This window comes from Manis pentadactyla, chromosome X, assembly GCF_030020395.1.
Source record: "Manis pentadactyla isolate mManPen7 chromosome X, mManPen7.hap1, whole genome shotgun sequence".
NCBI lineage: Eukaryota > Metazoa > Chordata > Mammalia > Pholidota > Manidae > Manis > Manis pentadactyla.
In genome coordinates, this window is record NC_080038.1 from 112,892,884 (window position 1) to 112,919,170 (window position 26,287).

Here is a 26,287-nt window from a genome sequence, read left to right on the forward strand (position 1 = left end):
CATCTCATCCATTGTGTTTTGAGGTCCTTCCAGAGCTTGTTTTATTTCTGTATTCTCCTTCCTTAGTTCTTGCATATTTCTCTGCAAGTCCATCAGGATGGTTATTACTTTTGTTTTGAATTCTTTTTCAGGAAGACTGGTTAAATCTATTTCCCCAGGTTCCTTCTTAGGGGAAGATGTAGCAGATGCCGAAGCTGTCTGGGTTAGTCTTGTCTGGATCATATTTTTTTGCCTTTTCATGTTGATAGGTGCTACTGACTGTCAGCTGGGAGGGCTAAACTTTTCACTTGCTACTGGCCTTTCTTTACTGGGACAACTGCGACCCCTAGTGGTTGTGTTAGGTAATTGCGTGTAGACTGGGTCTTTGTGTCTTTCCCAGCCGGTATGGAGGAAGCTCCCTTTCTGAGGGCGTGGCCAGCCTTAGGCTGCTTCTCTTTCGCCGCGTCTGGAGGGGTAATGGACGGGGGGCTGTTTGGCTGTTTACCTCCGTGAAGGGTCTCAGAGGTGTTGCCCAGGGGGTTAGTGCGCCTGGTTTTCCCTGTAATTTCCAGCTGCTTGGCTGTGACCTGTGTTATTTCCGTCCAGCTGTTGCGGCCCTGTCCCTTTAAGACTTTCAAAAAGCACTCGCTTTTCTTTGTCACAGGGGCATCAGCTTCGGAACCCGCTCAGAGGTCTTGCTGCCCTGTTTCCCTAGTTTCCAGCCCTCTACGCATGCCCTGTGTCTGCTCTCTGGTGCGGATGGCTGGGGCTGGGTGTTTAGCAGTCCTGGGCTCCCTCTCCCTCCCCGCTCCGACTCCTCTCCTCCTGCCGGGAGCTGGGGGGAGGCGTGCTCGGGTCCCGCCGGGCCAGCCGGGGCTTGAATCTTACCCCTTTCACCAGGCGCTGGGCTCTCGCACATGTGGATATAGTCTGGCTGTTGTCCTGTGTCTTCTGGTCTCTCTTTTAGGATTAGTTGTATTTGTTGTATTTTCAAAAATACATGTTTTTGGGAGGAGATTCTCACTGTCCTACTCATGCCGCCATGTTGGCTCCGCCCCATCTCTAACATAATTTTAAAAGAAACCAAGTACTGTGGGATTTAAGATACTATTTTCTCAAGTAATTGTACAGTTTTGAGAGAGAACAAAGTTTAAGAATACACACATTAACTAACTCTGTGTAATCCAAATTTAAAAAAAGAAGAGTGAATGAAACCCAATTAGAGACTGTCATAGTTCATGAACAGAAATCTTCAGCACTCTGAAATACTACAAATAATAAATAATAACATTAGGTCATACCTTACATATTCCTTAGTTCTTCTCATGATGTGTAGAGTGAGAGGGTTAATACCTGTTGGTAGTTTCTCTTCTGCAAGACTCAAAGGTATTTCTTCTCCAGTATCCAGGTTCTTAATCATTACACTGGCTAAAATTTCCTGAGGCAAAAGAATAACACCAAGATAATTTAATTGTCTTTTTGAGTCTACAAAATCCTCAAGAACTTAGATTAAGGGCTTTCTGGATACATTCAGTACTGTGTACAATAATTTTATTATTTTTAGAGAGACAGAATTCACATACTACAAAATGCACTCATTTAAAGCATAGAATTCAATGCTTTTGAGTATAAGAGTTGTGCAAACCATCACCACTAAGTTTAGAACATGTCTACTACCCCAAAAAGAAACCCCATACTTATTAGCTGACACACCTCATTCCCCTTTCCTCCCAGCCCCTGCCAACCACTAATCTACATTTTATCTCTATGGATTTGCCTATTCTAGGCATTTCATATAAATTAAATCATACAGTATATAGTCTTTTGTGATTGGCTTCTTTCATTTAGCACCATGTTTTCAAGGTTCATCCATACTACAGCATGTATCAGAACTTTATTCCTTTTAATTGATGAAAAATAGTCTATGTGGATGGATATATCATATTTTATTTGTCCATTCATCCATGATGGGATGTTTTGGGTTATTTCTACATTTTGGCTATTATGAACACTTGTGTACATTTTTTGTGAAGCCATATATTTTCATTGTTCTTTGATACATATATAGGAATGGAATTGCTGGGTCATTGTAACTTGATGTTTAATATTTTGAAGAAATGCCAAAATTTCCCAAGGTACAGTATTTTTTTAAAATGTATTGTTTTAAAAGAAACAAAAATTAAGATTTTGCTTCAAAACATCATTCTGAGTAAGTTGGTTAATAGATATATACTAAATCATAATGCTAAGAAGTAAGCATTGAGTCTGTATACACTATATATCTAACATGTATAAAAACATGTATCTATATTATCAAGTTCTTTTTAAGCTCACTTTCTGTACAATATAGGCCTTGCTTGTGTGACATTCATTTCATCATAAAATTGTGCAAAAGGCAAGTTTAAGTCAGAGTTGCAAACTATAGCATATTAAAAAAAAAACTAAGACAATCTTCGATTTTAATTTTTCTTCAACATTATGATTCTTTTGCCTAACAATAAACTTAAAAATATTTTATATCACAAATATACATAATACAAAATTTACCGTTTTAATCATTTTTAATTGTGTAGTTCAGCAGCACTAAATATATTCACACCGCCAGGCAACCATCACCACCATTCATTCTCAAGAACTTTTTCATCTTCTCATTATGATTCTTATATTTTACGTTTTTAAGAACAAAAAAATGTATAATTATATACCTCATCAGTAAGCTCTCTCCCAGAGTTGGATCTAGGTCTCTGAGGGCCTATCACTTCACCTGCTATTGTCTGCCCATCAGGAGCTTTTCCATTTTCCTAAAATGATAATTTTATAAACAGAAAATAGACTGAGTCAATTTCTATAAATATTCAATTATTCATTACCACACACGGTTCTAAAGAATTCCATAATTCAGATAATGGAGTCTACAGAAAATTTAAATGGAACACTCCATTTCAGTCCCTTTTTATTCCCAGCATGCTGAAAGACATTAGGTATCAAAACTATTGCTGCCATGAAATAGTATCTTAGTCTTGAAAGCAAAAAAATATTCTATTTGAACCTAGCCCCAAAGCAGTTCTATACTAGAAGAATGCCAGCACTAAGATTGCCATTAATCAGAGCTGTACATATGGCAAAAAATTTTTCTGTAAAAAGCCAGATAGTAAATATTTTAGGCTTTTTGCTTCAGATATAGTATCTGTCACATACTCCCTTTTTTTTTTAACAACCCTTTAAAAATGTAAAGACTGTTCTTAGCTTTGGGACCCTACAAAAACAGGCTACTGTCAACCTCTGCTCTAAGGCTATGACAAGACTACAGTTAGTCTTATCTCCCAGTCTGCTAAACTGCCTTGACCACAGCTACCACATTAAGTAACTCTCAAGCCCCAGAATTTGGCTATGATAAAAATTCATGTTATCAAGTCCTTTCTATTGCCTCATATATGGACATAGAGCCTGGCATATAAAGTTTCTTTTTCATGATTAAGGAAATTATAAAAAACAATAGTCCCCAATTTTGACCACTATAGGTCAGGTAAATGAAGACTGTAGCTGGTGTTTATTAATAGCAATAATAATAATAGCACCATCTGTCATTTTTTGAATGCCTAGTATATGCCAGGCACTTGGCATACTTTAGTTCATTTCATCCTTGCAAAAAACCTTCAAGACAGGTTTCCCCACCCATTTAATCAATAGGGCATCTGAGACTCAGATGTCAAATAGCTTGTTAGAATCACCAAGTTACTTGGTAGCAGAGCTGGACAAGTGATGTTAAGGAGGCCAGGTTTTGGGGACAAGAAAATATTTGGCCTGGACAAGGAAGAAGGTTCAACAATTAACCAGCCAGTTGCAGAAAGCTGATAAAGCCTAGATCAAATATAACATGAATTCACCAACCTGGGCAGTAACTATTTTATCTCCGCTGGTAGCACTTGCCAAATCAAGAGAAGGCTGAGAATCCTTGACTGTACTTTCTGAAGCCATGTTTGTAGTTAGGAGAGTATCAGATGTAATATTCTCTTTGGGAACTGCAATGATGATAATGATGATAATAACAGCAATAACTAATATTTATATAGGACCTTATACATAGTTTGCAAAGCACTTTAACTTTTATTTGATCCTTATAACAATCAGGTTTCTAACAAGTTATTTGAATTACTCAGCTCTATACAACTTAAAAATTAAGAGATTTAGGGCTTGAATTCAAATCTTAAGTCTCTAAATCCTATGTTCTTTTCACTCACCCTGCTGGTTTGCCAATAGTAACACATTTGAAAGTTTGAAGTCAGCTGAAATGTTTCCATATAGTAATGCAACTTATTACCAATGTAAACATCTCCACTTTTAACTCCTAAAATAATTTTTATAATTTGGTCATAGTCTGGCTGTAAATAGCACTGAAACAATGTACAAACTGAAACAAAATCAGAAAGTTAAATGGTTCAATTCTAAAATTACTCCACAAAGACAGTTATTTCTCAATTAATACTTGCCATCTAGTTCAGGTGTTTTAAGAGCCTCAAACTCCAATTCGCTTTTCTTTTTTCTTGGCGGTGGAGCAGGTCGAGATGGAGGTGGGGGTCTAGGAGGTGGGAAGTTAGCTGGAGGGGGAGGGCGCGCCGGAACAGGCTTCTTTGTACTTGCCACTATATCAGGTTCTGGAGTAAGCTGTCTCGGGGGTTTGGCAGGTGCTGCTTCTTCCAGGGCAGCCAAATCTTTAGTAGGTAAGGAGCTTGAGGACACAGGTTCTAGAACATCACTTTCTTTGCCTTCCATCACTTCCTTGTTCAGTACTTCTGTTTCAGTTTCAGGCACATTTAGCTGCCTAGTTGAACTTATTTCAGTTAACTTAGTGGTCTCATCTACTGGTTTCTCACAGGTGTCATCAGAAGGTAAACATCTTTTTGATTCTAATTCAGTTTCTTCAAATACATTCTGATTCTCTGCCTTTCTGGAATCTTCCTGTAGTACTTGATCTACGGCTAACAGTCCAGGTATATTGCTAAGATCTGTTCCAGCCACCAGAGGACTGGCAGTAGCCTGATCAGAGTGTCCTTTTTCTTTAGAATCCAAAGAGTCATCTTCAAGCTGCAGTACTTTCTGACTCTCCTCAATAATACTTTCAATAATCTGATGAAAGGTTAAAAAGAAGTTTTTAAAAAATGAAGCCTTTTACAAGATTAGCTAATCATTTATATAATACTATTTGCCAGGCATTGTTCTTAATACTCTCCATATTTTAATCTTTACAACAACCTTATGAGACAGCACTCTTACTATCATCATTATACAAATGAGAGAACTAAGGCATAGAGGGATCAAGTGATTTATCCAAGGTCACAGAGCCAATAAGTGAAGAAGCTGACATAAACCCAGGGAGTTTGGTTCCAAAATTTGCACCCGCAACCATTATAATAGGGAATCTGTGTTAGTATGTGTGATCACAAAAGTTTAACCAATCCTATGAAATAAAGTTCAAAACTAAATTTACATGCAGACTCTTCATATCATAGATCATTTACCCATTTATGCCAAGTTAGCTGCAGCAACAGACTGCAGGTTTGAGCCTAGTTAACAAAACCATGAGAATCACAACTACCTAGTATAAGAATTCAAGTTGTTTAGCTCTGAATTCAAGCCTATGACAGGAAAAGCCAGCAGATTGAGGGAGATTAACATCCTTAAACAGACTACACCTAATACCCCACTATTCAGAGATGGCAGGACCATGAAAAGAGTTTAAACTCTGGCTCACCTTGACATTTTCTCCTTTTGTTTCTAATCTGTAGCTAAAACATACAGACATGCTTTCTATGCCCTCTAACAATATTTAGAAGAAAATGTATTTTCTACCTAGTCCTGTCATTATTAACACATAAAATCTCCTAGCTCACTTCCTTTCCACCATGCTCAACCATGGATGACTTCTGCTTTCTCAATTCCTTGGCTCCAGAAAGTTAACAGTACGTGTCACAGAACCATCCTGATCTGGCTTACCACAAATTCATGCTAACTTCAAATGGATATTACTGCTGCTCAAAAATATTCATCCCTGATTTCCCAGCATGTTCCATATATTAACTTTTCTCAACCTTCAAATTATTACTCTCGACCTATGTCACTTTTACCAGAGGAATATTAACTAGAATCAGTATTAACTAATTGACAAATAAGGTGGTTACTGGGCACTGAGTACCTTAGGGATAACAAAAGCCAGATTAGTACAGATTTAAGAATGAAGATGCGAAGACATAAAGACAACCAGCATAGTCTATATTTTCAAAAAGCATGGCTGTAAATGGAAGGGGCTGCAAGAAAATGACTGAGCATTTTTATACGCTGAGGGGAAGGAGCCAATGTTAAGGAAGATAACAACGTTCTAGAGAAGAACGGAAAGAGAGTCTACTATGTACTAAACCCAGTACACAGATTTTCTACTTAATCATCAGAGGCCTTGTGAGGCAGCTAGATTATCCCCAACAGAAGAGGAATATGAGGTAAAGGCACTGAGAATTTTGCCCAAGGTCCCACAGCTAATAACCTACAAAGTCAAAACTGAAATTCAGATATTTCCCCCAAATCCAGCGTTCTTTGTATTATGCCATGCTACTTAGGACAGGGAAATGAGAAGAATACTAAATACTCAGCGACATGAAAATGATGTAAAAGATGAAAACAAGTTTACGGTAAGGGAAAGGAGATGATGGAAAGGAATGAATTCAAGCTCTGAGCCTCTGTGTCTATGTACAGTAGGAAACAAGGTTATCTGCTGAAAGTGAGCAGGATGCACGTGGGCATAGTGAGCCTGTAGAGAATGTAGAGGTTTGAAATAATCACTATGCATAATGGAAAGGCTTATACCATAAGAGGTGTCAAAATGATGTTAAAAACCATTAGTCTTCCTTAATTCCTTATCTGAGAAGAAACTATTCTCTGAACTCCTATCATTCTTACTGTTCATTATAGCATGAACTATATTATAGATACAAGGTAGTATATAGGCTAGATCTGTAGAAGTTATTTTCTCCACACCTGACGATCAGTTCTTGGAAAACAAGGACAATGTTTTAGACTTCTTGATATGCCACCATAGCACCAACTTACAGTGCCTAGTGTTATTTTTTTTTTCTGGGTTTGAAGAGGTAGCAAACAGGAAAAGACCAAGAAAACAGAGATTCAAGCTCAACATAGAAGTAATCATGCTAAAGCAACTATCTGTTTCAGTAGCACCTCCCTGTTTCAAAAAACTCACTGCTTTCCCAGTGACTGTAAAATAAAAACCTGATGTTTTATAATAACATAAAGTATAATGAACGTTTGGTCTCTAGAATCATCATCCTTGAACATTCTGCACATTTCTCATCTCCCAGAATTTGGTTATGCCTTTCCTCTTTCACCTCTGCCTGCCCAAATCTTATCCATTCATCAAGAACCAGCATAGATGCTACTTTCCCATTCCTACGCCCAAGCAGGAAGTCAAGTCTTCCTTTGTGTTCTTAATAATAGTTTATAAGTTTATTTGAGTACGTTTTATATTCAGTTTTGTGTATATCCAATTTCCTCTACAAAAATGTAGGCTATTGGGAACAGGGATTGTGTCCTGGACCAGGGTTTATCATTTATCATAAAAGGACAGCTTTTATCTTTAATATGTGATAGTAAAACCAACTGAAAAGGTTAGAATTTAAAAAGTGATACCTAGCATTCTGAGCCTTACTCAATTGCCTCACAGTGTTTATTCACCATTTTTTTCAGTTTCTAAACTCTCCTTAAAAATCATTTTTTTTGCTACTAACTATAGTTACCCATTTGTAACGTCATTAAGAAAAAAACATTAAAAAGGGAAAGAAAAGCTCTAGTGGACAAAATAGAAATCTTTTAAGTTTTCAGTAATAAATATGGTAATACATTTATTTCAGCAATAAGTAGTAATAAAATTTTAATGTATCAAATCCTTGATGAAAATTGATGCATCAGATGAAAACTAAGTACTGAAATCGTGCAGAAATATGACAATCTAAAAAAGGTAAGAGGAAAAGGTAGAATATAAACTTTTATCTACACTACAATTAGAAAAAAAAGTATGCAAATAGGTGAGAACCAAAGGGGATTGCAGAAAAATCAAGACAGCTGTTTGTTACAGTGTAGAATCGTAGGCAATTTGTGATTAAAAAAAAAAGGTACCACTCTTATCTTATTTTTGCTGATACATAATAGCATTTCTCCCAAAAGAGAAATTTTTCCTTTTTAAAGGAAAAAGTAAACCAATATTAAAATATGCAGTCCATTAAATTTCTAAATTGCATAAGGGTAAAACAATGGCTCTCTATTGAGGATGATTTCACCTGGTCCCTTCCCCAGACTTTTGGTGATGTCTGGAGACATTTTTGGTTGTTACGATGGGGTGGGAATGGGTGCGAATCTATTGACATCTAGTGGATAGAAGCCAAGGATGGTCCTAACCAACCGACAATGCACAGAACGGTCTCCCCTTTCCTCCACCACAAATAATTACCCAGCCCGAAGTGTTGCTGTTGAGAAACTTTGGGATAAAGAATGTATCATCTTGTTGGTCTCTAAAACTCACTTACTAGAACAGTGCCTGGGGCACAGAAAACAATCAGAAGTAGTATATAAATGAATGAACACACACCATCCTTTCTCCTGGGGTTTTATCAACCACTCACTGTCAAAATTTTTATCTTGTGCTCAGTCTCTTCTAGTAAGCCAAACTCTAAAGCTTCACTGCACCACTTCTTTAAAAGGCAACAAAGGTACTATTAGAATAATGACTTCTTGAACACTCTAACTCCTGAAGTTAGTTATCAGAGTTTGCTGTACTGAGCTTTTCAATACAGTTAACTCCTGGTAGTAATCTCAACAGTAGCTACAGGTTATTATAATAAAAATACAAGCATAAAAATTATAAACATATTACAAAATAGCTTTCAAAATACTGTTTCAAGAGCAAATGATCAATTAGCTTTATTATGAAATGACTTCTAAAATGCCTGATGTGTCTTCAGTCACAAATTCAACAGATTCAAGGAATATTTACTGAACATCCACCACGTACACAGCACTAAAATAAAATCTCTACTTTAAATATACCATACAAATATGACATGTGCTAGCCTAATAGTGACATTATATCTTACCAACCTTTTTAGACACATCTTGTTTCAATTCTTGTACAGGGGACTCATTTCCAACTTTGTATGCTGTGCTCTCTGTTTCCTATTTTAAAAAAGAAAGAAACAGAGCAAATGATGACATCTTTTCTTTAAAACTCTACCTAAAATGGGTACCAAATTAGGAAATACAGCATTAATGAAGCAAAGGCCCACTAAGGGCTTAGATACTCATATACTGACAGATGCACAGACTTTATATCAACTAGGACAATGTGATTTGCATAAGAAAGCCACCAATCAGCAATTTTCTGTTTTCTATTGTAATAGGATATTTTCCTTTAAATGTGCCCAACTTTTTAACATTAAAAACTGTACAGAAATATAAGGACTACTTCTTTGTATTTCTTTTGTAGCTTAAAAAGAATAAGGATTTAAGCAAAGCGTTGAATCAGTATTGCTATTTTTCCCAAAGTATTTTTCCATAAATATACATAAATATAGAAGTATATAACCCAGAAAACCACTCAGAGAAGTTTTCCTAAACACTCTACAGGCTTTAGATTAAAAAAAATCAGGACTTAACCAGAAGTGAAATCTTGAAGTCCCCAAAACAGTAACAGATGAAAAAAATTAAACCCACCAAAAATACATATATATCTACGTATACATTCATATACACATACGTACATATATATATATATTTGGGAGGTTAGAGAAGGTAGAAATGGATACTGTATTTCTGCTGGAAAAAAATTCGGGTAAAGTAAAACAATCTTAACACAATATTCTTCTCCACCTTAAATTGTCTTTACATTTATAGAAGTACAGTAATTTGAATGCTACCACTGACACTGAGAAAAAAAACTTTTTGTATTCTTGGTGCATATCACAGAGCTTGCTAGAAGGTCATCATAACCATTTTTTACAGATAAATGACCTAAGCCACATAAGGATGTATATAGGTAGCACTTATACCAGTATTAGGATATGATCATAAGCTCCATGATAAAATATCTCCAAAAATTATAATTTATAGATTTAATGTGTTAAGAGAAATTTCTGTAGGACTTCCAATATCTGCAAGCTGAAAAGTTGTTTCATTGAATTGTTCTCAGCATTTGCGGAATACAACCAATCTTATTATAGATTCTTCTCCACCAAAATCCATGAGGGCCTAACACATGGACCCTGCCTACATTTTTAATACCTTCTGTATTTCTCACCTGCCTCTCCCACCACAATCCCACAATTACACTTTGGCCAACTGGATGGTTCCTTATCATCCTTAGGGTCACAGCTGAAGTGTTACTACATCAGAAAAGGCTTCACCGACCACCTAAGCCTTACTCCCTTAACTTCTTTTGGTTACTTTGTTAAATTTTTTTATTGAAATACAGTTGATATATAATATCGGTTTCAGATGAACAACATGGTGATATAACAACTATATACATTACTAAATGCTCACCATAAGGGCAGTTACCATCTATTATTATGCAAAGAAATCACAGTATTATTGGTTTATATTCTGTATGCTGTACTTCCATTCCTGTGACTAATTTATTTTATACTTTGAAATTTGTACCTCTTTATCCCCTTCACCTATTTGACTTAGCCCCCTCCACTCCTATGGCAACCAGTGGTCCATTCACTGTGTTTATGAGTCTATTTCTGTTTTGTCTTTTTAAAATTCTGTATGTAAATGAAATCATATGGTATTTGTCCTTGATTTACTTGATTTGGCATAATACCCTCTAAGTCCATCCTTATTGATGCAAATGGCAAGGTTTCATTTTTTATGGCTGAGTAATATTCCATGTTGTGTGTTGTGTGTATACACACATATCACATCCTCTTTATCCATTCATCACTTGATAGACACTTAGGTCACTTCCATATCTTTGCTAAATAATGCTGCAATAAACACAGGGGTGTATATATATCTTTTTCAAATAGTGGGTTTATTTTCTTTGGGTAAATTCCCAGAAGTGGAATTCCTGGGTCATATTATTTAGTTTTAGTTTAGTTTTTTTCTTTTGAGAAACCTCCATACTGCTTTCCATACTGGCTGCACTAATTTACATTTTCCCACCAACAGTGTATGAGGGTTCCCTTTCCTCTATATCCTAGCTCTCATTATTTCTTGTTTTTTAGATACTAGTCATTCTGATTGGTGTGAGGCAATTTCTTGTGGTTTTGATTTCTATTTCCCTAAAGTTAATGATGTTGAGCATCTTTTCAGGTGTGTTCTGCCTATCTCTAATTATTCTTTGGAAAAATGTCTATTCAGGCCCTATGTCCATTTTTAATTGGATTGTTTCTTTGTTTTGGTATTGAGTTGTATGAGCTCTTTATATATTTTAGATATTATCTCCTGATCAGATATGTCATTTGCAAATATCTTCTCCCATACAGTAGGCTGCCTTTTTGTTTTATTGATGGTGTCCTTGCTGCATAGAAACTTTTTAGTCTGATGTAGTCCCACTTTTTTCTTTTTACTTTTGCTTCCCTTGACTGGAGAGAAATAGCCATAAAAAAATTACTAATGTGATGTTTAACGGTGTACTGCCTATGTTTTCTTCTAGGAGTTTTATAATTTCAGGTCTCATATTTAGGTCTTTAATGCATTTTGAGTTAATTTTTGTGTATGGTATAAGACAGTAATCCAGTATCATTATTTTGCATGTAGCTGTTGTTTTCCCAACACCATTTATTGAAAAGACTGTTTCCCCCCATTGTATATTACTGACTCCTTTGTCATATATTGTCTATGTGAGTATGGGTTTATTTTTGGGCTATTTCGTTCTATATGTGTCTGATCTATGTGTATCTATTTTTGTGGCAGTACCATATTGTTTTGATTACTATAGATTTATAGTATAGTTTGAAAGCAGGGAGCACAATACCTCCAGCTCTGCAATTCTTTCTCAGGGCACCTTTGGCTATTTGGGGTCTTGTGCTTCCACACAAGTTTTAGGATTATTAGCTCTAGCTCTGGAAAAAACATCATTGTTATTTTAATAAGAATTGCATTCAATCAGTTGATTGCTTGGGGTGGTATGGACACTTCACCAATACTAATTCTTCCTATCCATATGATCATGGAATATCTTCCATTTATGTATGTCATCTTCAATTTCTTTCATCAATGTTTTACAGTTTTTGAAGTACACAGGTCCTTCACCTCCTTGGTCAGATTTATTCTTTGGTATTTTATTCTATCTAATGCAATCGTAAATGGGAATGTTTTTTTATTTCTTCATCTGATAGCTCATTATTTGTATATATTCAACAGGTTTCTGTGTATTTACTTTGTATACTGTGATATTATTGAATTCAATTTATTAACTAATGGATTTTTGGTGGCATCTTTAGGGTTTTCTATGTATCAGTATCATGTCATCTGCAAATACTAACAATATTACTGCTTACCAAAATGGATGTCTTTTCTTGTCTAACTGCTGTAGCTATGACTTCTAATACTATGTTGAATAAAAATGATTAAGAGTAGGCATCCTTGTTTGTTCCTGATCTTAGAGGAAAAACTTGGTTTTTTACCACTATGTTAGCTGTGGGTCTGTCATACATGGCATTTATTATGTTGAAGTATGTTCCCTCTATACACATTTTGTTGAGAGATTATCATGAATGGATGTTGAATTTTGTCAAAGGTGTGTTCAGCATCTATTGAGATGACACTTTTTTTTATATCGTTAATGTACAATTACTTGAACAGCATTATGGTTACTAGACTCCCCCTATTATCAAGTCCCCCCTATATACACCATTACAGGCACTGTCCAACAGCGTAGTAAGATGCTACAGAATCATTACCTGTCTTCTCTGTAATATACTGCCTTTCCTGTGTGCCCCCACACTACATTATGTGTACTAATCGTAATGCCCCTTTTTCCCCCTTCTCCTTCCTTTCCCACCCATCCTCCACAGTCCCTTTCCCTTTGGTAACTGTTACTATATTATTGGGTTGAGTCTGCTGCTGTTTTTATCTTCAGTTTTTGCTTTGTTCTTATACTCCACAGATGAGTGAAATCATTTGATACTTGTCTTTCTCCGCCTGGCTTATTTCACTGAGCATAATACCATCTAGCTCCATCCGTGGTGCTGCAAATGGTAGGATTTGTTTTCTTCTTACAGCTGAATAATATTCCACTGTGTATTTGTACATCTTCTTTATCCATTCATCTACTGATGGACACTTAAGTTGCTTCCATTTCTTGGCTATTGTAAATAGTGCTGCAATAAACATAGGGGTACATATATCTTTTTCAAACTGGGCTCCTGCATTCTTATGGTAAATTCCCAGGAGCAGAAGTCCTGGGTCAAATGGTATTTCTATTTTGAGTTTTTTGAGGAACCCCCGTACTGCTATTCACAATGGTTGAACTAGTTCACATTCCCACCAGCAGTATAGGAGGGTTCCCCTTTCTCTACATCCTCACCAACATTTGTTGTTGTCTGTCTTTTGGATGGTGGCCATCCTAACTGATGGGAGATGATATCTCATTGTGGTTTTAATTTGCATTTCTCTGATGATTACCGAAGTGGAGCATCTTTTCATGCGCCTGTTGGCCATCTGAATATCTTCTTTGGAGAAGTGTCTGTTCAGCTCCTCTGCCCATTTAAAAAAAATTTTTGGTATCATTAATGTACAATTACATGAGGAACATTATGTTTACTAGACTCCCCCCTTCACCAAGTCCCTCCCACATACCCCATTAGTCACTGTCCATCATTGTAGTAAGATGCTGTAAAATCACTGGTTGTCTTCTCTGAGTTGCACAGAACTCCCTGTGCCCCACCACACATTATACATGCTAATCATAAGCCTCCCTTTCTTCTCCCCCACCCCTTCTCCTTCCCTTCCCACCCATCCTCCCCAGTACCTTTCCCTTTGGTAACTGGTAGGCCATTCTTGGGTTCTGTGATTCTGCTGATGTTTTGTTCCTTCAGTTTTTCCTTTGTTCTGATACTCCACAAATGAGTGAAATTATTACATCCTTGTCTTTCTCCACTTGGCTTATTTCACTGAGCATAACACCCTCTAGCTCCATCCATGTTGTTGCAAGTGGTACGATTTGTTTTCCTCTTATAGCTGAATAATACTCCATTGTGTATATGTACCACATCTTCTTTATCCATTCATCTACTGATAGACACTTAGGTTGCTTCCATTTCTTGGCTATTGTAAATAGTGCTGCGATAAACATAGGGGTGCATATGTCTTTTTCAAACTGAGCTGCTGCATTCTTAGGGTAAATTCCTAGGAGCAGAATTCCTGGGTCAAATGGTAAGTCTATTTTGACCATTTTGAGGAACCTCCATACCATTTTCCACGATGGTTGAACTAATTTACATTCCCACCAGCAGTGTAGGAGGGTTCCCCTTTCTCCACAACCTCGCCAACATTTGTTGTTGTTTGTCTTTTGGATGGTGGTGATCTGGTGATCTTTACTGGTGTGAGGTGATATCCCATTGTGGTTTTAATTTGCATATCTCTGATGATTAGTGAAGTGGAGCATCTTTTCATGTGCCTCTTGGCATCTGAATTTCTTCTTTGGAGAAATGTCTGTTCAGCTCCTCTGCCCATTTTTTAATTGGATTATTTGCTTTTTGTTTGTTGAGGTGCATGAGCTCTTTGTATAATTTGGATGTCAACCCCTTATTGGATATGTCATTCATGAATATATTCTCCCATACTGTAGGATGTCTTTTTGTTCTACTGATGGTGTCCTTTGCTGTACAGAAGCTTTTTACTTTGATATAGTCCCACTTGTTCATTTTTGCTTTTGTTTTCCTTGTCTGGGGAGATATGTTCATGAAGAAGTTGCTCATGTTTATGTCCAAGAGATTTTTGCCTATATTTTTTTCTAAGAGTTTTATGGTTTCATGACTTACGTTCAGGTCTTTGATCCATTTTGAGTTTACTTTTGTATATGGGGTTAGACAATTATCCAGTTTCATTCTCTTACATGTAGCTGTCCAGTTTTACCCACACCAGCTGTTGAAGAGGCTACCATTTCCCCACTGTATATCCATGGCTCCTTTATTGTATATTAATTGACCATATATTCTTGGGTTAATATCTGGGCTCTCTATTCTATTCCACTTGTCTATGGGTCTGTTCTTGTGCCATTACCAAATTGTCTTGATTACTGTGGCTTTGTAGTAAAGCTTGAAGTCAGGGAGCGTTAATTCCCCCTGCTTTATTCTTCCTTCTCTGGATTGCTTTGGCTATTTGGGGTCTTTTGTTGTTTATATGAATTTTAGAACTATTTGCTCAAGTTCACTAAAGAATGCTGTTGGTATTTTGATAGGGATTTCATTGAATCTGTAGATTGCTTTGGGGAGGATGGCCATTTTGACAATATTAATTCTTCCTAAACAAGAGCATGGAATGAATTTCCATTTGTTAGTGTCCTCTTCTTCTTTTTTTTTTTTTAAGGTAGGAGAGCAAGGTAGAGGCTTTTATTTAGACATAAAGTGAAAGGGCAGAGCTCCTGGCTCATGCCAGGAGGGGACAAGAGAATCCCTGTTAGTGTCCTCTTTAATTTCTCTTAAGAGTGTCTTGTAGTTTATAGGGTATAGGTCTTTCACTTCCTTGGTTAGGTTTATTTCCTAGGTATTTTATCCTTTTTGATGCAATTGGGAATAGAATTGTTTTCCTAATGTCTCTTTCTGCTAGTTCATCATTAGTGTATGGCAATGCAACAGATTTCTGTATACTAATTTTGTATCCCGCAACTTTGCTGAATTCAGGTTTTAGATCTAGTAGTTTTGGAGTGAATTCTTTAGGATTTTTTATGAACAATATCATGCTATCTGCAAAGAGGGACAGGTTGACTTCTTCCTTGCCAATCTGGATGCCTTTTATTTCTTTGTGTTGTCTGATTGCTGTGGCTAGGTCCTCCAGAACTGTGTTGAATAAAAGTGGGGAGAGTGGGCATCCTTGTCTTGTTCCCGATCTTAAAGGAAAAGCTTTAAGCCTCTTGCTGTTAAGTATTATGTTGGCTGTGGGTTTGTCATATATGGCCTTTATTATATTGAGGTACTTGCACTCTATACCTATTTTGTTGAGAGTTTGTATGATGAGTGGATGTTGAATTTTGTCGAATGCTTTTTCAGCATCTATGGAGATGATCATGTGGTTTTTGTCCTTTTTGTTGATGCAGTGGATGATGTTGATGGATTTTTGAATGTTGTACCATCCTTGCATCCCTGGGATGAATCCCACTTGATCACGATGGATGATCTTTTTGATGTATTTTTAAATTCGGTTTGCTAATATTTTGTTGAGTATTTTTGCTTCGATGTTCATCAGGGACATTGGTCTGTAATTTTCTTTTTTTGTGGTGTCTTTGCCTGGTTTTGGTATTAGAGTGATGTTCGCCTCGTAGAATGAGTTTGGGAGTATTCCCTCCTCTTCTACATTTTGGAAAACTTTAAGGAGGATCTATATTAGGTCTTCACTACATGTTTGACGGGGTTTTGTTCTTAGGCAGTTTTTTGATTACCAATTCAATTTCTTTACTGGTAATTGGTCTATTCAGATTTTCTGTTTCTTCCTGGGTCAGCCTTGGAAGGTTGTATTTTTCTAGAAAGTTGTTCATTTCTTCTAGGTTATCCAGTTTGTTACCATATAATTTTTCATAGTATTGTCTTATAATTCTTTGTATTTCTGTGGTGTCCTTTGTGATTTTTCCTTTCTCATTTCTGATTCCATTTATGTGTGTGGACTCTCTTTTTTTCTTGATATAATTCTGGCTAGGGGTTTATCTATTTTGTCTATTTTCTCAAAGAACCAGCTCCTGCTTTCATTGATTCTTTCTATTGTTTTATTCTTCTCAACTTTACTTATTTATCCTTTATCTTTATTATGTCCCTCCTTCTACTGACTTGGGCCTCATTTGTTTTTCCTTTTGTAGTTTCATTAATTGTGAGTTTATTCTATTCATTTGGGATTGTTCTTATTTCCTGAGGTAGGCCTAAATTACAAGGTATTTCCCTCTTAGCATGGCCCTTGCTGCATCCCACAGATTTTGTGTTGTTGAATTATTGTTGTCATTTGTCTCCATGTATTGCCTGATCTCTGTTTTTATTTGGTCATTGATCCATTGATTATTTAGGAGCATGTTATTAAGCCTCCATGTGTTTGTGGGTTTTTTCATTTTCTTTGTGTAATCATACATTTGTGATCTAAGAAGCTGGTTGGTACAATTTCAATCTCTTTGAATTTACTGAGCTTCTTTTTGTGGCCTAGTATATGATCTATTCTTGAAAATGTTCCATGTGCACTTGAGAAGAATGTGTATCCTGTTGCTTTTGGATGGAGTGTTCTGTGGATGTCCGTTAGGTCCATCTGTTCTAATATGTTGTTCAGTGCCTCTGTCTCTTTACTTTTTTTCTGTCTGGTTGATCTGTCCTTTGGAGTGAGTGGTGTGTTGAAGTCTCCTAAAATGAATGCATTGTATTCTATTTCCCCCTTTAATTCTGTTAGTATTTGTTTCACATATGTAGGTGATCCTGTGTTGGGTGCATATTTATAATAGTTATATCTTCTTGTTGGAAAGACCCTTTTATCATTATGTAATATCCTTCATTGCCTCTTGTCACTGTTTTTGTTTTGAAGTCTATTTTGTCTGATACAAGTACTGCAACTCCTGCTTTTTTTCTCCCTGTTAGTTGCATGAAATATCTTTTTCCATCCCTTTACTTTCAGTCTGTGTATGTCTTTGGGTTTGAAGTGAGTGTCTTGTAGGCAGTATATAGATGGGTCTTGTTTTTTTTATCCATTCAGTAACTCTGTCTTTTGATTGGTGCATTCAGACCACTTACATTTAGAGTGATTACTGATAGGTATGTACTTATTGCCATTGCAGGCTTTAGATTCGTGGTTACCAAAGGTTCAAGGGTAATTCCCTTACTATCTAACAGTTTAGTTCAACTCACTTTGTATGCTATTACAAACACAACCTAAAGGTTCTTTTTTTTCTCCTCCTTTTTCTTCCTCCTTCATTGTTTGTATGCTATGAATCATATTCTGTATTCTTTGTCTATCTCTTGGGTGACATCTGTTTATCCTTAGGAATACTTCCATCTGTAGGAGTCCCTCCAAAATGTACTGTAGAGGTGGTTTGTGGGAGTTAAATTCTCTCAGCTTTTGCTTATCTGGTAATTGTTTAATCTCTCCTTCAAATTAAAATGATAACCTTGCCAGGTAGAGTATTCTTGGTTCAAGGCCCTTCTGCTTCATTGCATTAAATATATCATGCCCCTTCCTTCTGGCCTGTAAGGTTTCTGTTGAGAAGTCTGATGATAACCTGATGGGTTTTCCTTTCTATGTGATCTTTTATCTCTCTCTAGCTGCTTTTAAAAGTCTGTCTTTATCCTTTATCTTTGCCATTTTAATTATTATATGTCTTGATGTTGTCTTCCTTGGGTCCCTTGTTTTGGGAGATTTGTGCACCTCCATGGCCTGAGAGACTATCTCTTTCCCCATATTGGGGAAGTTTTCAGCAATTACCTCCTCAATGACACTTTCTATCCCTTTTTCTCTCTTCTTATTCTTCTGGTACCCCTATAATGCAAATACTGTTCCGTTTGGATTGGTCACACAGTTCTCTCAATATTTTTTCATTCTTAGAGATTCTTTTTTCTCTCTGTGCCTCAGCTTCTCTGTATTCCTATTCTCTAATTTCTATTCCATTTACCATCTCTTCTACTTCATCTAATCTGCTTTTAAATTCCTCCATTGTATGTTTCATTTCAGATATGGAATTTCTTAATGATTGAATCTCCCACTTAAATTTGTTCCTGAGTTCTTGAATATTTTTCTGTACCCCCATAAGCATGTTTATGATTTTTATTTTGAACTCTCTTTCAGGAAGATTGGTGAGTTCAGTTTCATTTGGCCCTTTTTCTGGGGTTTGTGAGATTTTGGTCTGAACCATGTTCTTTTGACGTTTTATATTTCTGTGTGTTGCCCACTAGTGCCCAGAAGCTCCAGTCTCTGGAGCTGCTCAACCCCTAGAGTGAGGTTGGGGGTCATAGGGGAGCAGAGCTGGCACCTGGGGGGAGGAAAGACCTGTTTCCTGATTTCCGTCTGCGCTGCCTTTCTCCAGTGTCAGAGCCAGTGGACCAAGCACACAGGTGTAAGCCTTTGTGCTTTGCGTCTCTAGCTGTTGTAGGCGGGGCCTCCCTCTGACTGGCCTGATGCTAGTACAGTGACTGCCGGTTTGCGAACTGGTGCTGGCAGGTTAGGAGGAAGGTGCAGCAAGCTATGTATCACAGTGTGGGGCCTTGGAGCTAAGTAGGCAGCCAGGGGTATGGAGTGCCTGAAGCTCCTCAAAGTTACCAACCAGCTGGGCAGAGCGCACCCAGACAACCTTGCCAGCTCTCCCTTCTCCCGTGAAAACCCCGCCCCTTCAGCAGCCCTCTCCCTGCTAGGAAGCCTCTCAGACTGCCTGCCTTTCCTCTGACACAGAGCAGTTGGATGTGGATCCCCTCCTCCACAAATGGCTGGAATCTCAGTCTCTCAAGCACTCCACCTGTCCAAGCTCCCCAACATCCAGAGCACCACACAGTATAGGTTTCTGCTCACAAAGCAGATCTCCAGGGCTAGGTGTTCAGCATTCCCAGGCTTCAACCCCCCCTTCCCTACTCCGTTTCTCTTCTTCCTGCCAGTGAGTTGGGGTGGGGGAAGGGCTTGGGTCCCGCCGGATTAAGGCTTTTGTATGTTACCCTGTTTTCGTGTGGTCTGCTCTGTTTGTGAGGTCTGTATGCAGTCTGGTTCAGCCGTCTTTCTTGTTGCTGTTTTAGGGTTAGTTGTATCAATTAACTATATTTTCATACTAGTTGTGGTTTTGGGAGGAATTCTCCATCTCACCTCTCACACTGCCATCTTGAATCTCTCTTGACAATATAGTTTTATCCTTCCCTTTGTTAATGTGGTATATCACATTGATTAATTTGTGGCTATTAAAGTATCCTTGTATCTATGGAAGAAGTCCTACTTGGTTGTGGTGAATGATTTTTTTCACACATTTTTGAATTCGGTTTGCTAATATTTTGTTGAAAATTTTTGCATGTATGTTCTGTAATTTTCTTTTTTTGAAGTGTTTATTTTTGGTATCAGGGTGATGCTGGCCTCATAGAATGAATTTGGAAGCTTTCTTCCCTCTTCAATTATTTGGAATAGTTGGAGAACAGGCATTAACTGTTCTTTAAATGTTTGGTAGAATTCACCTGTGAAGCCATTTGGTTCTGGTGCTGTTTGTTCAGAATTTTTTTTTGATTACCAATTCAATTTTGTTACTAGTAATCAGTCTGTTTGGATTTTCTGTTTTTTCCCCGTTCAGTCTTAGAAGATTATGTTTCTAATAATTTTCCCATTTCTTCTAGGTTGCACAATTTGTTGGCATGTATTTCATAGTAGTCTCTTATAATCCTTTGTATTTCTGTGATGTCAGTTGTAATTTCTCCTCATTCATTTCCGATTTTGAGTCCTCTCTTTTTCTTCATGAGTCTGACTAAAGGTTTATCCATTTTGTCTTTTGAAAGGATGAGCTCTTAACTGCACTTATCTTTTGTATTTTTTTTGTCTCCATTTCATTTGTTTCTGCTCTGATCTTTATTATTTCCTTCCTTCTACTAACTTTAGGCTTTGTTTCTCTTTTCCTACTTCCTTTAGGTATATGGTTAGATTGTTTGAGATTGTTTTTGTTTCTTGAGGTAGGCCTGTAGCACTTAGGACTGCTTTTCCTGCCTCCCAAAGATTTTGAACCATTGTATTTCTATTTTCATTATTCTCCAAGTGTTTTGGATTTCCTCTTTGAATTTCCTTATTGATCCATTGGTTCTTTAGCAGCATTCTGTTTAGTCTCCATGCCTGTGTTTTTTTCCTGTAACTGATTTCCAGTTTCATACTGGTGTGATTGGAATAGATGGTTGACATGTTTTCAATTTTCTTAAATTTAATGAGGCTTGCTTTGTCAGTTAACATGTGATCTATCCTGGAGAATGTTCCATGTGCATTTGAAATGAATGTGTATTTTGCTGTTTTGGAATGGGATGTTCTGTATATATCTGCTAAGTCCATTTGTTTTAATGTGTTGTTCAAAGCCACTGTTTCCTGATTTTCTATCTGGATGGTCTAGTGGGGCATTAAAAGTCCCCTACTATTATTGTTTTACTGTGAATTTCTCCCTTTACGTGTGTTACTATTTGCTTTATATATTTAGGTGCTGCTCTGCAGAGTATGTAGACATTTACAATTGTTACATCTTCCTTCTGGATTAAGCCCTTAATCATTATATAATGTCCTAGTCTCTTTTTACACTGTTTTAAAGTCTATTTTGTTTGCTCCAAGTACTGCTATTCTAGCTTTTTCCCATTTTCATTTGCATGGAATATCTTTTTCCATCCCTTCAGTTCAGTCTGTCTGTGAGTATCTTTAGGTTGGAAGTAAGTCTCTGTTGGCAGCAAACAGATGGGTGTTTTTCAATCTATTCAGTGACCCTATGTCTTTTGAACAGGGCATTTAGTCCTATTACATTTCAAGTAGTTATTGGCACATATGTGCTTATTGCCATTTTGTTAAATGTTTTCTGGCTGTTTTTGCATTCTTCTCTGATCCTTTCTTCCTCTCTTCTGATTTGTGTTATGACTTTCTTTAGTGTTACAGCTGGATTACTTTCTCATTTTTTGTGTATCATAATTTTTTGGTTTGTATCACGATGGAGCTCATATATGACATATATACATAGCAACCTATGTTAAGCTGATGGCCACTTAAGTTCAAACTTATAAGTGTATTCTAATAGTACATTTTTTTGCTCCCCTTCTTCCACATTTTACGGATACACTCATCTTTTATACATTTTTATTTAATGATTCCTTTAATTTTTAGATGTAACTGATTTTTCTACTTTTGTCTTTTTAACCTTATGCTACCTCTTAGGCAATTGATCTATACTACCTTTTCTAAATGTTTGCTTTTACCAATAAAATTTTTTCCTTTCATAATTTCCTTGCTTCTAGTTATGGCCTTTTATTTTCTTCTTAGAGAAGTCCCTTTGACATTTCTTGTAAGGCTTGTTTAGTGGTGGTGAACTTTTAACTTATGTTTACCTGTGATAGCTCTTTCTATTTCCTTCAATTATTAATTAGACCTGGGCAGGTAGAGTATTTTTTATTTTAGGTTTTATCCTTTCAGCATTTCAATTTGTTGGCATATATTTTGTAGTAGTCTCTTATAATCCTTTGTATTTCTGTGATGTCAGTTGTAATTTCTCCTCATTCATTTCTGATTTTTGAGTCCTCTCTTTTTCTTCATGAGTCTAACTAAATTCCCTTCTGGCCTGTAGTGTTTCTGCTGAAAAATCAGGTGACAAACTTATGGGGTTTCCCTTGTATATAACTCACTGCTTTTTCTCTTGCTGCTTTTAAGATTCTCTCTCTATCTTTGATCTTTAACATTTTAATTACTATGTGATTTGGTATGGACCTCCTTGGGTTCACCTTGTTTGGAGCTCTCAGTGTTCCAGACCTAGATGTCTGTTTCCTTCCCTAGGTTAGGCAAGTTTTCAGTTATTATTTCTTCAAATAAGTTTTCCACCTCTTTCTCTCTCTTCTCCTTCTGGGACTCCGATTATGCAAATGTTAGGATATCTGATATTGTACCAGAGGTCCCTTACCCTATCTTCATTTCTTTTTACCTTTTTTCCCCCACTATTCAGCTTGAGTGCTTTCCATCACCCTGTCTTCCATGTTGCTGATCTGTTCTTATGCATCCTCTAATCTGCTGTTGATTCCTTCTGGTATATTTTTCATTTCATTTATTGTATTCTTTAATTCTAATTGGTTCTTTTTTATATTTTCTATCTCTTTGTTAAAGTTCTCACTGAGTTTATCTACTCTTCTCTGAAGTCCAGTGAGTATCTTTATTACCATACTTTGAACTCTATCAGGTAGATGACTTAATGGCTTAACTCCATTTCATTAAGTTTTTTCCTGAAGTTTTCCCCTATAATTTTCTGTCACATTATCCTGTTTTTCTTTTCTTCTTGCACTTATCACCTTCTGAATTGACCCCCTTAAATTTTTTTTGTCTTCTGCCTTCCCCACTAGAACGGAAGCTCCAAGAGAGCATGGACTTTGTTTTATCACTACTTACCTAGTACCTAAAACAGTGCCTGGCAAAAGTAATCGTTTGCTGAATGAATGTTGAATAATGCATACTCTTTTTTTTTAGTTAATACACATATCTTAAGTTTATATATCCTTTAATCAAATTCTGGTTTTAAAGTAGAGAAAAATTCTAATAAAAAACTATTACTAAGATAATCTTGACAAGATGAAGGAGAGAATATTTGAAAGTGGATGGGTCTTAGGAACAGTTAATGCATAACACCTTCAACTGTCTTATGAATTAAGTATATTTATCCAGTTATCCTTCAAAAACTGTTCATTAGTAGGAAAATCAGAAGCACAACTAATTCCATGGATATTTAAGATAACCTAAACAAAGATGCACACTAATAATTCCTGTACCTCAATTTAACTTGCTTTAATTAAGTACTTACAAAGATGACAGATTACACTGACCTAAACTGCCAAGCAGAGATTAGTTTAGACTTCTTTTTTATTTGGCTTTAGCAAAACTCTCTTGGACTTTGAACTTTTGAAAGATATCAACTCCCATAAGGTAAACTGCTGTTACATCACAAATTTAAAGGAGTGATATGGCAAATACCAGAGGATCTCTGGAGAAGTTGATCATAAGATTTTTTAGTAAAACCTGATTTGGTATATACATAGTTATCTATGATTATCTTCCAGGGGTGTATAAGATACAGGTTCTTTCCCTAGCATCTTAGTCAGGCTTTGCAGATAAAGTAATGGAAGCTGACAAGTGACTGCAGACAACCAATACCAACTTAGACTTGAGTCAGTTCTCATTTATTATCTCCTTCTGGAGATGGGCTGTCCCATTACTAAAGCACAGTAACTACTGTGAAGAATACAGAAGGATACATCCTTGCTTTCCACTACCAGGTCATTTCTCTAACCCCTACCTATCAAAACCTCAGAAACAGGCTTAAATGTTAGGGTAGGTCATTCAATTTCTAGCGATTCACATCAGTGTTTCCCTCCATCTGTATTGGATATTAGGGAGCTGCCTGTATTGTCCTCATAGTATTGTTATAAGATGTGAGCTTGAGCTTTTTAATTTTAATAAGCACACTGAACAAAAGATTAACTCAGTTTCACAATCATTTGTACTTAAGTGATCTACCTTCAAATAAATCTGTATTACTATGTTAGCTAAAATATTCTGTTCACTTCTAGTTTTAGTAGTGATATAGGGGGAGCTATTAGTCAACGAAGTGAAATTTAAAAAAATGTCTTAGAGATGTGAGCCATAATCTTTTTTGCTGAGAAGAGAAAAAACAATAGGCAACAACTTTTAAACAGTTGTCACATCCATCCATTAGTTCCTATCAACACTAGCCCTTTGTCAGAGTCTCATGTCTTGGCACTCTGCCTCTTAACAGTTCTATCTGCACTTAGTCTCTTTCCTCCAAACTTTCTTTCGCCCTTCTACCACTTATATTTCATTAATTCCCCAGCAAAAAACCTTGGCGTGCACAACTGTAAGTCATATAAAAATTTACTTTCTAAATGTTGTGCTTCAAAAATTTAAAGCCCAGAATCCTTAACCTTACATTCAAGGCTCACTGAAATCTGGCCCCAATTTACTTTTCCAACAATCCACAAGGAACATTTACATCAGTCACACCAGTCTTTCAATGCTCCCAGAAAATTCCATGCCTTTGCATATTAGTTAGTTCACACTAATGACTAATACACAATGCTTTCTCAGTTTCCATCTACCTGTGCAAATCTTTCCCAATTTTCAAAGCCTAGCACAAGCTCTACCTTCTTCCTGACACTTTTCTCTGCTATTCCAGGTAACAGTGCTCTCATGATTGTTCTATTTCCTCTTTCCTCCTCCAAACTCCTTGTTGCACTTAGAGTCTATTTTATTCTACAAACATCAATACCTCATATATTATCCTACTGTATGAGTTTCTTCTGTGAGACTGTAAAATCATCAAAACTTGAGACTTCATCAAATTTTTGATATAAACTGATATGCTGTTACACATGATATGCACTCAGTAGTATGAGTACACCCATACCACAGACTACTACTTAACAATAAAAAGGAATAAACCATTGATACACGCAACAGTCTGGATGGATCACAATCCTCTGAGCCAGTATCAAAAGTTTACACACTAAATGATTCCACTTATAGGACATTCTCAAATGACAAAATTATATAGATGTAAACAGATTAGTGGCTGGCCTTGGGGGTTAGGGATGATGTGGGGGAGGTGAAAGATGGGACTTTATAAAGGGGTAGTGCAAGGGAGATCTTTGTGCTGATGAACTAGATCTACATTTTGATTGTTGGTGGTTACACAAATATACACATGTAATAAACTGACATAGGACTATACACTCACATTCTACCACTGTAAATTCCACCTGTCAATACTGTACTAAAATTACGATATAACCTCTGGGAAATGGGTGAAGGATACACAGACTTCTCTGAACTATATTTGTAGCTTCCTGTGAAATCTATAATTATTTCAAAATAAGAAGTAAAAAATAACAATATCCAACTTCATATGTATTAAATATGTACATTTTCTGTCTAACATTATTCAAGTTAAAGACAACCTATAATTCTGAGATAAAGCAAATTCCCAAAACCTATTTGTTATAACCTAAAAATATCTTAGAGTTAAGTGGCTTTAAAAACTGTTAAGCATAAACAGCAAATGTCTCTGGATATGGAGATTGGGAGGTAGAGGATGAGGGATGGGAGGGAAGCTACATGTTCAACCATCCACTTTTTACACTGAGTCAATTTAAATCATGTCCACATATTATTTTTAAAATTGTTTTTATTAGAGTAAATATGAGGATTTCTATAAACTATAAGGAATAAAGAATTATGAAATAACCTTTCTTAAGAACTCAGTTTAAAAAAAGGAACATTATCATCACTAGCTTTCAAATCTCTTATATATCCTTGTCCACCCCATTACATTTTTCCTCCTCACAGATGACTGATACCCTAAACT

At 36.5% G+C, this 26,287-nt stretch overlaps 1 protein-coding gene across 1 annotated transcript in view; it reads right to left on the reverse strand.

Annotated features, from left to right (window-relative positions):
- Positions 1-26,287, reverse strand: part of WDR44 (WD repeat domain 44) — a 114,772-nt gene that overhangs the window by 62,463 nt on the left and 26,022 nt on the right. The window contains exons 3-7 of the mRNA XM_036929949.2: positions 9,139-9,213; positions 4,470-5,106; positions 3,871-4,001; positions 2,685-2,780; positions 1,281-1,417 (exon numbers count right to left, since the gene is read on the reverse strand). Coding sequence (XP_036785844.2) covers positions 1,281-1,417; positions 2,685-2,780; positions 3,871-4,001; positions 4,470-5,106; positions 9,139-9,213 — 1,076 coding nt within the window. The remainder of the gene's footprint in view (positions 1-1,280; positions 1,418-2,684; positions 2,781-3,870; positions 4,002-4,469; positions 5,107-9,138; positions 9,214-26,287) is intronic.